The following is a 12363-nucleotide window of genomic DNA, read 5'->3' on the forward strand; positions in this document are numbered from 1 at the left end:
TGTGTCCCACCCTTCTTACTTCTATTCTGCTGTTGGTGTTTCCCCCTTTCCATTTTGTATTCAAGAAAAACTTGATATATATATATATATGTATGTATGTATGTATGTGTGTGTGTGTGTGTATGTATGTATGTATGTATGTATGTATGTATGTATGTATGTATGTATGTATGTATGTATGTATGAAAAACACCACCATCACAAATTGATGGACATGAGGACACGACGTATAGATGACGGGGGAAAAGTAATAATCAGTGTTAAAGTTTGATTTATTCAAGGCCCTCACAACAGGAAATAAAAAGAAAAGTCCATACTCGGGTTCCTTATTTACATTTAGAGTCAAAAATCAGACGCCATTGCAAGTGGTGGGTGAAAAGGCATCTTGGCTGATATAACACAAAAGTTTGGGCAAGCAAAGTCAAACTGACAACCAAATAAAGTGGGGATGATTCCGGCAAGCGGGTAGGCCAAAATTACTGGTGGTGGTCCAAGGCAATCACCCAGTTGGCCATGCTGTGAAGACCAAAAGCACACAATGCAATGTTGACCCACAAGCCGAAGAGAGGCAACTTAACCATAAACACCTCCAAAGAAAAACAGGGAATTCTTTAGTACCGGAGCAAGCAGAACGTAGAAGGGTCTAGAAAATATGTGAAGGCGCCACAAAAAAGGCATTAATGGATGACAAATAAAAAGTTCCACGAGTGATACTATCAGATAGATAAAAGCGTGGATACGCTAATTGCAGGCCAACAAAAAGCAGCATCTGTATACAAATCAGATAAATATGGGACAAACGGAGGCCAAGGCACGTAAACAATGGCAACGTGTCCATGTCAAACATTGCACGATGGAATGAAGTGATAGAGGGACAGAGGACATCTCCACCTGGTGCTCAACACCTTTATGACAGCTCATCTGATCAAGGAAATAGCCCTGGACCTGGACCTGGAAGTAGCCCTGGTGTTGGGCTAGCGGCTAGGGTGCCGGCTTAGGATCCTAGGATCCTGGGTTCGAATCCCGGTCAATCGCTGAATTAACGCCAGGGGGGTTGACTCAGCCTGTCATCCTTCCGAGGTCGGCAAATTGAGCACCAGTTCACTGGTAATTCCCTGCTTGTCGTTAAAGGCGGCAAAAAGGGTTGGCGTCAGGAAGGGCATCCGGCCGTAAAACATTGCTTCAAAAAGGGGACCAAAAAACAACAACAACCACAGTTCCCGAAAAAGGCCAACCCCCGCTTGCGGGGAAAAATGGCCTCTAAACGGTGGTTATCTGATCAAGGAAATCCATTCCACCAAAACAAACGCGTGTAACCTACAAAGCGACGCTATCTTTTAAATGTTTCCTTCATGCAACAACTTCAAACAAAACCTCAACACCACCTTCGAACGACGAACAGAAACAGGTCCCTTTGGTGACAAGAAACATGTCGACGAGTTTGCGGTCTTTTCACAATTCGAACTTCTTTTGTCTGCTCACAACCGTCATGGAATGGGCAACAAGACATGGGAAATAAAACGATGTGAGTTGTTGTGAAGGACAGGTTGAAATAGACAAGATTTGTTTGGGGTTTTTGAACATTCAACGTGAAATGATTGATTTGAACTAATCTCGGATATGATCCTTCAACACTTAGCGAATTTATAAATAACAGAAAACTTTTCGTAAAAATGAGGAATGGTCATCATGGCATCATTTTAATAGGCGAGATTGGGATCAGATCCGAAGGTGTGGGTGAGGTGGAGACAGGGTAAAATGAAGTTTCAAGCAACCGCAGATGGAATAGATTCCTCTGGAAAAAACAGTGTCTTTATTCCACACCAAAAGAAGAAGGGAAGCGCATGGACGCCTGCCGCAGGTCATGGAGTTTAAACGACATGAAGTGTGGTTGAGACGAGTGTTGGATACCATCCAAACGGAGAGACGTTTTCGCTCAGACGGGTGAGGACTTCACCCACGACAGACTCTCGTCCTCGGTGTCGGTACGATTCGCGCGTATCTCGGACAAGGTGCGGGCAAAGCAACCCCATTCATCACTACGAGGAACTGCAAGTTGCTGCATCGAAAGGGCAACAAATTAAGTGAGAAGGTGAGAAGGTGAGAAAAAAAACAATCAAATATATAAATAAATGGAGAACATTTTGATAAATAAATCACTAACATTCATCGGGATCCTAAGCAGACAATTATGGAGTGCACCGATCAGAATGACTCACCTCCCCAACATCATAGATCCACACGTGGCCCTCAGAATCGCCCACAGCTAATTCGCGACCAGACTGTGCCCAACGTACTCGGTTCAATGCTGGAGCGCCATCCAAAACCACGCTCGCTGTGGGCACCTGCACGCAGCAAGGGCAACATTCACAATTGTTTAGAGAGATGGGGCTCCTCCACTCCGGTCACCAAGCAACCGGTTCGGAACATTCCAAGGTGTAACCTTTTTGAAGGTAAATGCACCTGCTCCGTATCAACGCTTGTGTTTACCTGGAAATATTTAAACTCATGTGTTGCGTTTCCCGTCAATCATTCTACCAAGGTTTAGAACACAGTTCAAAATCTACGTCTTGTGAAAACTTAGTGGGCAAGCACATAACACCACCTCACCTCGGTGTCACTGTTGAGGTTCCAGAGGTCAAGGCGGCCCATGCCATCGACACAAGCAAATAGGGCAGGGTGGCACGGTGACCAGGCCACGTCATAGATGTAATCAGAGTTGTCCTCAAATGAGTACAGCGGCTTGTTACTCTGTATATGCAAATCATGATCACAACAAGGTTCAGCTATGGTTCTGATTGTCTGCCACTCCATAAATCATCGGCTTTCTGTTGAACTGCTCAAGCTGCCAACTAACCAAACTATATACTTCTCAACCTCTTACAATGTGTACACACAACACACGAAAGCACATCATAATAAAGCACACATGATCACACCAACGACTCCAACATTAGATAGACCCCACCTTAGTGTTCCAGAGCTTGACAGTCCAGTCAAAAGAAGAGCTAACAAAAAGGTGCGAGAAGTCGAGAGAGCCAGCGGCCGTGTGGCAGCTCAGGCCGGTCACCGGGCCCTGATGGCCCTCAAAAGCCTCAGAGATGCCTGCCTTACTGCCCTCACACACAAGGGCAAAGACAAAACACAAGCACCATGAAAAACGCTTCAGTGCAATTTTAACCTCCAGCTTGAGTTGCAAGTTCATACCATTGGCAGATCCTCCTCAATTTAGAAATGGTGTAATTGAGCACACCTGCCATGGCGAGATGCTGTGTACACAGCTCCCTCCTCACTACCCACAACAAAGTTGTTCACGTCGCCCAATGGGAAGGCCATACACGTGACCGCCACGGCCTTGCCTTGCCTGTGAAACAACTCCATGCTATCCTGTCAATGGTGAGAATAAAGCAAACTTTATAAAGTCATCAAAGTTTAATTTGTACAAATCTCACCTAACTTGAAGTGCAAGGGGGATACAGTTGCCCAGCTCATTAACCATGTGGCTGAATATAATGGACCTTTGTTAGGTTTGACCATCCCCATGGGGACCCAGTGAGAATACCAAGCGAAGCTGCGTAGCTCCACAGTGGGACTTGCCTGTGGCTGAGAGAGCATGTCCAGACTCCACGAACACATCTTCCCATCCGTGGATATGCTGATGAGGTTATTGGCATTCTGCGTCCCGACAACACTCACACAGTACACGGGGTGCTAGCACGAGGAACATACACACACTGGTTACCAAAACTAATTATCATACGGACGGCAACAGCCTTGTCAAGACGAATTACAAAATAATAAAAACTTGTGGAAAAGAAGAAAAAGTTAAAAACTTTAAGAAATAACCTTTTTTTTTTTTTTAACAGTAAGATCTTAAACAGTGGTGCCCACGTACGAGGCACGGAAGCAGAATGCAGTAAGTTCTGCGGTCGATCAATGGCTAAATTGAGATACGAATGAACAAGCAAAAACGTACACAAGTAATTAAAACTAACGACCAGTAGAGGAAAGTGGAGGCGAAGTTAATCCCTTACCGTATGTGCCAAAGCCGAGAGGGGAGTGCGCTGCACCGGGGTGCGCTTGTTTGTACGGTTATCCCAGAGGACAATCTGACCGGAGTAAGTTCCACCCACGACTAGGTTTGGGTGGAAATGAGCGAAGCAAGCGGAGAGCACAGGAGACTGAAGGGCAGACAGAAAACACAGCCCAACTCTGGAACATGAACACTTTCTGATATTCAAGAAAATGAATGAATGATGTACTTTCAGAATGACATTCCCCAAAAACAACAAATATATCCTACCTGGCAGTGAAAGATGTATTCTGGGGTGGACTTCTTGAACTTCATGTTCCAGATGAGAGCTACTCCATCTGGTTCGTGGGGGGCTGCCTCGTTGTTGGTGTATGATGTAATCAACAACTCCGGATGCTACAAGTTTGAAAGAAAGAGAATATTCCCCAAATGTTTATTGGTTTTCTGCCCAGCATAACGACTCGTTTCACACCATGAGGCATACATAGACATACTTTCACACATAGAAGACAGGTCAGTGGTTTGTCTTCTTCGGCCTCCTTTCTGGTATTGCACCCTCTGCCCTCTCTCTACATGCTCCCCCCTCCCTAGGTTTCTGCAGGGCACACGTGGGTCCACCAGCAACCCCCTTCTGGTGAAACTCCCAAAATCCAGAATCACTGCTCACCTCCACTCATTGGTTCCTCCTTCTTCCACATGTGGGACTTCCACATTCTCTTCAATCTTATTCTTCCCTCCAGGTCTTCAAGACAGCTGTTCATCACCATCTCAGATTTAGATCATCCCCCAGCCAAAACCATGACCTTTTCTCCCCCTATTAACCTCACCCCCCACCCCAACCTCAACTCTTTCCAAATTTTCAGTTTTTCCTTCCTGATAGTGTGCTCCTGTGTCCATCTTATCCACCCCCTGCATTCTCCCTTACCCATCATCATTACTCCACATCCCTTGTTGGCCTTATCCATATATTTTGTACCTCGGCTCTTCTGTGAGCATCCCCCCCTGTTTTTCTGCTGTTAATTTTTTTTCTGTTGTATCCTGATCTGTTCTGTGTTCTAGCTCTTCCACAAGCCGGGAGTTGGTATACAAAATACATAAATGGCGTATGATTGTCCGAGACCACAACATGTGTATGTTCGGCAACATAAATGTACAGCAGCTCCCATCAGAGCACCAGATTGGTGAACACAAGGTTAAGAGGTTATCTTGTATCACAAACTGTCTACTCAATACACCCGAGCAACCCCAAGCAGAAGGTTGGCCACAGCAAGCAAGCAAGTTCACTAAACACACCTGAGGAGACCAATCAAGGAACGTAACCACACGATGCTTGGTCCAATGCTCATCAAAAAAATGTCTCTGCAGGGAAAGCTTCGTTCCAGCCAACATCTCCCTGCAATAGACATTGATACAAAGATACAATATCCCGGACCATCAGTTATAACAGTAATGTGTCATGGGCACAAAACACCAACTTCAACAAAAATGTCGTGTGTAATGTCTTGTCGCTCTTTTGCAATGACGTATCTACCCACACCTGTTTGGACATAGAGGCAGAGCAACAGTAGTGTCTCACCCTTCCTTCTCATCAGTGTTCCGACCACTGTAATCAAGGAAAATGTCGGTATCCTCAGCAAGGGCACGCTCAATGATGCGCGTGCTTCGGTCGAAAAAGAACAAGAACTCATCAGAGTGCATCACCTGCTGCTTCTCTTCTTCACTGAGCTCTCGTAGTTGCCCTGCTTGGCACAGGATACAAAATAACTTTTACTCCAACACTCGCCCACCCCCTCTCCCAAACCAAGGGAGAACAGTTGGATGAAAAGGAGTGCGGATTACAACGGCCTAAGAGATCGCCTATCAGATTGAAATGGTGCCTAGACAGAAGAGAGCCACCCAACCCCAGATGAGACATCGAATGGAATCAGCAAGATGTCGTAAGAGACTTATATTTAAGATTTCAACTGTGTTGGCTTCCTCAATGTATGAATAATCTTTATCCCGCATATGCGAGGTGAAAAGCGAGGTTAAGGAAATTGGTTCACTTCGGTCTGTCTGTCCGTCCGTCCACAAACGCAAGTTTCTTATCGAGGAACAACTTATTTAAATTGAACGTTATACCTTGAACACAGATTGGAACATGAATCGGAAAATGAACCTGCCGTTTTACTGTCCTTGGCAGTCAAACAAGATTGAAAATCATTCCAAACAGGAAACTCGATGTTTTTAAGGACGTCAGAGAACACAAACAACAGGCATGAATAACGAATGTAACATGTTAAACGAGAACAACACTCAGTAGAGAACATACCTCTGCCTGGTTGGCCATATCACTCAATGGTGAAGAATCACTTTAAAAAATTCTACTAGCCGGATCCGGATCCAAATCTTCACCAAAACTTAATCGATTCTTCCTTGTCTCTCACACACAACCTGTCCACCAAGTTTCGCCAAAATCCGTCCGTAACTTTTTGAGATATCCCGCTATGCATCGTTTTTGGCCCAATCTCTCAATGGTGAAGAATCACTAAAAAAATTAAATAATTCTCATATCAAAATCCACATTCAGAACTTCACCAAAACCGAGTAGATTCTTCCTTGTCACTAACAACAAACTGTCCACAAAGTTTCATCCAAATCCGTCCATAACTTTTTGAGATATCCTGCTACGTATCGTTTTTGGCCCTATCTCCTAACGGTGAAGAATCACTTTAAAATTTTTAGTAGCCGGATCCGAAACCGGATCTTCACCAAAATCTAATCATTTCGTCCTTGTCACATACACTACCTCTCTGCCAAATTTCGTCCGAATCCGTCCACAACTTTTTGAGATATCTTGTTCACAAACAAACAAACAAATGGACAGACAGGAGTGAAAACATAACCTCCACCACCTTTGGTGGCAGAGGTAATAAGGTGGTGTAGTAGCCACTGCATCAACAGCAGTAAAACAGCGGAAAAATTCCGGAATTACTTTTTTATAGGACCTTTACAATCTTTACTTTAATTAAATTTATTTATGTACTTGAACACTGTTGAACCAAAATCGCCTTCTTATAGCTTCCAAAAAGCTCCAGTTTTACAGTACTTGGACATGTTAAATAACGTGGTGTTTAAGACTGCATCAATGGCGCTAAACAACTTCCAGAATTTTCTTTTGATACGACCTTTATAATCATCATTTCATTTCAAGTCTCACTAAAAGTTCTACATTTTGTATGAGAAAAATGCCACACTGATGTTACCAGCTCACCTTCACCGCTTTCCTCACGAACCTCCATTTTGCTCGACTCCTGCTCAACGGGATGTTTTACCTCCACCATTTCTTCCTCTTCATCCTCATTCTCATCATCTTGGCCTAAGATTGTGCAGATATCCCAAGCACAGGGGACATCATTTGTGATTGATGGAAAGTATAACCACTCCTATCATTATGAACTAAAAGTGGGCGAAGCTATTTGGAAAATTGCCAAATACTGTTCATCAGCATCGGAAGTTAAAACAAGGCCTCGAGTTATGACTGGAGGATTGCATTCACAAGTGAATGGACAAATTTCAATAGTTAGCTTTGGTGTTACGGTTGCTTCTATTGGTAGACATGGAGCACCAGTTTGGTGAACACAAGGTCGGCTTGAAATCGGTGTTACATGAGAAAGACCAAGCACCACAAAAATGCCATTCAAGCTCATGTTGCCTTGGACATATTCTCTTGCATTACCTGAAATGTTTTCAATTTTTTCAACAATACTTGAAAATGAATAGATGACCCACCTTGAGTTTGGTCATTGGTACCAGGTGTTTGGGTCTCCTTGCAGTATGAGACCAACTCCTTCGGTGGAACGTCGACCTGCGTAATCTTTGTAAGTGCAAGCTTCACACCTCGGCGCCTACACGGCAAAAAACAATCACGCTCAAGATAACTTAATATTTACATTTCTGTATAGAATCTACAAAGTTTTTCTGTGCATCCAACTAATATTACAAACACATCATTATTGGCTTAGCTACATTTTTGGCACAATGACAGTCACACAGAAATGGTGGTCACAGTAGAGAGGGACAAGACTCGTCGAGATGGGCCAAACCAAATATTTATGAACTCCGTGCATCCACACAAACGATCATGTGCCCTCGCAGCGAACTTCGGACAATGAAAGCTCGTTTCCCAGTTCAAGCAAAGCCAAATTAGACAATTGACATGTTTTTGCAGACTAGGAACTCTTTTTTGAGGTTGGCTAATCTCGAGAAATGAAATGGAATGCGATATAATTGCGAGCATTAAGAAGCAATGCAAATGAGTGGGAACCGAAACACAAAAAGGCAGAACCAAAGTGTTGAGGGGCTGGGTCAAAACGTTAAAAGATGGAGCAATGCCTTTGCTGGCGCAGTCCATGGCAGGCAACAGCAGCAAACATGAAGCCATGCGTAATAATTAAATAGTGACATAAAAGCCTAATGGAGATGGCATGATAAATTGCACAAGAAAGCACAAAGCAAGACAGGCTTGGCAGGCCTCTACCCAGCCTCAGAATTTTCAATGAGCTGCAGCACGGTCGGATCAGAGTCCCATTGGAGCATCCTATATTCCAGGCCGGCAGCATGGCAAAGGGCACACGACAAAAAACGGTAGTTAGTGGGAAACCAAGAAAGGTTAGTTTTTAGGGCTTGCATAGCATTGACAGCACAGCAACATTTTGGAATGCCATTCACTACAAAATTAACAGAACCAGTAAACTTCAAACAAAGTTGAACAATAATGTTGAAAACAAAAGTGCTCCAAAGGAAAAATCTGACTTCAGTCAGTGGGGAAAAAGCCTGAGAATAGTGTTGGGCCTTAGGTAGCAAAATGAGCTCCTGTGGGATTTGCACGTTAATTCTTAACAACATGCTTAATTTTGTAGAGGAATATGTCCTGATTCAAAAAAATATGGTGTCATTCTCAGCTCACCTGGACTTAAGTTCGGTGAACTTATGCGATTGAGCAGTCAGTAGGTGTTGTGTTACGGATTCGTCACTTCCATTTGGGGTTTTCCTCCACTTGAAAGATTTCTGATTCTATGTACTATTATTGTCTCCTACAGGTTTATTGTTTATGAACCGTTATTAAAAGTTAAAAAGGTTAACTTAAAATGATACAGGAAAACGAACCGGAAGACAAAGCTGAAGAGGGAGAAGCGGTGCGAGCAAAGTCGGAGAAGACGCATGACGTCAGCGCTCCGTAACGAGCAAGGTCTACCGACAGTCGCGAGGGAATTTTGAGTTCCTTGAAAGGACATCCGGCGATAGTGCTGCTGATAAAAGACAGGGAGACACAAAAGTCAAGAGGGTTTGGCTTTGTCACGTTTGAAAACTCAAAGGATGCCAGAGATGCAGAAAAGGATGTGAATAGCAAGGAGTTGGAGGATCGGACCATAGCAGTAGGGAAGGCATTTCATAGGTGTCGTGGGGGCTACAGAAGAGGACAACGGAGGAGTAGTTTTGGTGGTGGCCGCAATCGATATTATTATGGAGGCTCCCAGAGTTACGGCAGCTCCCGAAGGAAGGATTGTCAGAGTAGTGGCCGAGAAGGAGACCGCTATTCATATGACTACAGAGACAAGCGGTCACACCGTAATTATTATGAAAGTTCGGAAAAGTTGAAGCACTGAATGCTGCGGAGCCGCCGAGCCAAGATTCCTACACGGATTAACCGTGAACACCACGTTCCTAAAGGCGTCAATGTAGTGAACTTTCCTGCACGGACTAACCGTGAACTCCACGTTCCTAAAGGCGTCCATGTAGTGAATACTTCCAGGCCTCACCACCCAACCACCATGGAACCTAGCTTTCAGCTCGGCCACCCAGGGAAAAGTGCTGTAGATTTGCTTGACTTTGGATTTTTGATCACCACCCCTTAACCTTCATGCAAAAGAAACTAAAAGTGAAAATCAGAGGGTGCTGAGGTGGAGTTTGGTTTTGCAGGGGTTCAACTGGGAAATTGAACAGGTAAAGGGCAGGGACAATGTCATTGTTGACACTTTGTCCAGAGTGGATTAACTTTGGAAAGCTGTGGGTTGTGTGAAAGTTTGTTGCTTTATTTTTGGGGAGATATTGAGTATTGTTGCTCCCGGGAATTGATGATTTGGGTTGGGAGTTTACTTTTGTTTGTTTAAAGAGTTTGTCTGCAAAAAGTTTTCGCTGTGTTCAAACTTTCTTTCTCGAGGGGGGGGAAGTGTTACGGATACGTCATTTCCGTTTAGGGTTTTCCTCCACTTGAAAGATTTCTGATTCTATGTACTATTATTGTCGTCTACAGGTTTATTGTTTATGAACTGTTATTAAAAGTTAAAAAGGTTAACTTAAAATGATACAGGAAAACGAACCGGAAGACAAAGAGGAAGAGGGAGAAACGGCGCGAGCAAAGTCGGAGAAGACGCATGACGTCAGCGCTCCGTAACGAGCAAGGTCTACCGACAGTTGCGAGGGAATTTTGAGTTCCTTGAAAGGACATCCGGCAATAGGAAGTATCGCTGGAGGGGGAGAAATCTGCATAGTCAGATTTGGGTGCTGTGATTCCGACGAATCCCCGCCTCGTCGCATCGGCTCAAGCAGGAGCCGTCGGCCATTTTGAACCCCGCGCTTCGGATACCAACGAAGGTTTTGCCTCGCGTCATCTTCACACCAACATCCTACCGTCTGTCGGGGATGTGTGTGTGCGACCGCTTCGTCTCCAATTACGTTGCGGGTTGCTGAGTGAGCGGTGAAGGTGCGCCTCTGGAGGGCGCCCTTGTACAGTTTGGCGGGGCGATCTCCAAGGCCAACTGTACGCGCTTCGGATATCGACAGGAGAGCGAGATTCGGGCTTCGACCGGATTTCGTTCTATCGACCGCTGGAGCGACTCACATTCGCCTTGGGAAAAGTTATAGAGACATTGAGGAGTGTCCTTTCACTCGCTGGCGGCGCAGTGAGTTACCTGACTTTATATAAGATAGATATAGAGTGCACTCTTAATGGCCATCTGTTATACCGTTATTCCTGTGTGTGATTTCTAATACAATTTTGTTCATTTATAATCATTGGTGTGGTTTCACTATTGATTTTCAACACAGGGTAACATATTTTTCTGCCGGGGCTCCTCTCGGGGTTCGGAGGTTACCGAGACCAGGAGATTGTAGAGGACTCCGTAACAGTAAGTAAGTCAGTCAGTCATTCAGTGAGTGAGTGAGTGAGTGAGTGAGTGAGTGAGAGTGAGTGAGTGAGTGAGTGGGTGACGATAAACACTTCAGTCATTATCACTTGAACAAAACACACAATTTTAATGAAACTTGGCCACAAGCTTCATATCTGATGCCCAATGAAGGTGTATTGACCGCATCAAAATCTGTGCTCATTATTGGGGATCCCACCCAAAATAGGTATTTGCTCTCTTCTCCAAAACGACACCCACGATCTTGATGAAACTTGGCCCAACCTTCATATCTGATGCCGAACGAAGTTGTATTGACTGCATCAAAATCTGGGTTCATTAAAGGGGTTTATGGGGGAAGGAGGGGTTGACCCCCCCCCCCCCCCCCCAAAATAGGTATTTTCTCTCTTCCCCGAAACTACACACGTGATTTTGATGAAACCTGCCCACAAACTTCTTCACCCGTGATGCACCAAAGTTTGTTCATGGCATACAAAATAAGTGTCTGGGGAAGTATGTGGGGGGGTTTGAGTGACTGCTGATCCTGATGAGCTTCAGGACCCACAATCCTATTTCTATTTTAGCAATGTGAGCGTTTTTTCATGTCATTTGTAACACCGTCTCCCCTACCACAAATGGCAAGATACGGTCTTGTAAATGTTTTCAACACTTTCTTATGTCAAGGTAAACCTGGGCATGTAGCATATCAAATGAAAGCTCTCGATGCCACATTAACTCATTCATGAAGGATTATTGCATTAAAACGTGTAATTCGGTGACCTATACGCAATAATGATGAACTAGAACGGCACTCTTCGACATCAGGACGTCGACTGATACGCCTCCGCCCACATTATTACATCATTATAATACTTGTATCAAGTTTGATTTAAATCCATTCAGCTGTTCCCAAGTTAGAACATTTCTACCTGACAACCTCTCATCTTTGACCGCAAAATTTAATCAGTTCATGTTTACATCATTATACATACCTGTACCAACTTTTAATTTAAATCCCTTCAGCTGTTCACAAGTTCTCACATTTTTACCTGACATGACCTCTGACTCCAGGACCCCCAAAATCTAATCAGGTAATTTTTACATCATTATACATATCTGTATCAATTCCCGGTGTGTACCCCGGTTTAGAATCGGTACACCGTA

At 44.2% G+C, this 12363-nt stretch overlaps 1 protein-coding gene across 12 annotated transcripts in view; it reads right to left on the reverse strand.

Annotated features, from left to right (window-relative positions):
* Positions 1-253: 253 nt before the first annotated feature.
* LOC137438007 (cytoplasmic dynein 1 intermediate chain 2) overlaps positions 254-12363 on the reverse strand; it is a 44050-nt gene continuing 31940 nt past the window's right edge. For 4 of the 12 annotated variants that reach the window (XM_078766665.1, XM_078766667.1, XM_078766668.1 and 1 more), the window contains 12 exons: positions 7805-7920; positions 7287-7391; positions 5610-5772; positions 5327-5426; positions 4304-4429; positions 4035-4181; positions 3598-3711; positions 3254-3387; positions 2969-3113; positions 2611-2751; positions 2220-2345; positions 254-2059 (listed from right to left, as the gene is read on the reverse strand). In XM_078766665.1, the coding sequence (XP_078622791.1) occupies positions 1937-2059; positions 2220-2345; positions 2611-2751; positions 2969-3113; positions 3254-3387; positions 3598-3711; positions 4035-4181; positions 4304-4429; positions 5327-5426; positions 5610-5772; positions 7287-7391; positions 7805-7920 (1540 nt within the window). In that variant the 3' untranslated portion in view covers positions 254-1936. Of the gene's footprint in view, positions 2060-2219; positions 2346-2610; positions 2752-2968; positions 3114-3253; positions 3388-3597; positions 3712-4034; positions 4182-4303; positions 4430-5326; positions 5427-5609; positions 5776-7286; positions 7392-7804; positions 7921-12363 lie in introns of all 12 variants that reach the window. The other 8 variants (XM_068132851.2, XM_068132852.2, XM_068132848.2 and 5 more) reach the window with 3 other exon arrangements.

The sequence above is a fragment of the Myxine glutinosa genome, chromosome 12, assembly GCF_964187855.1.
Source record: "Myxine glutinosa chromosome 12, kmMyxGlut1.1, whole genome shotgun sequence".
NCBI classification, from domain to species: Eukaryota; Metazoa; Chordata; class Myxini; order Myxiniformes; family Myxinidae; genus Myxine; species Myxine glutinosa.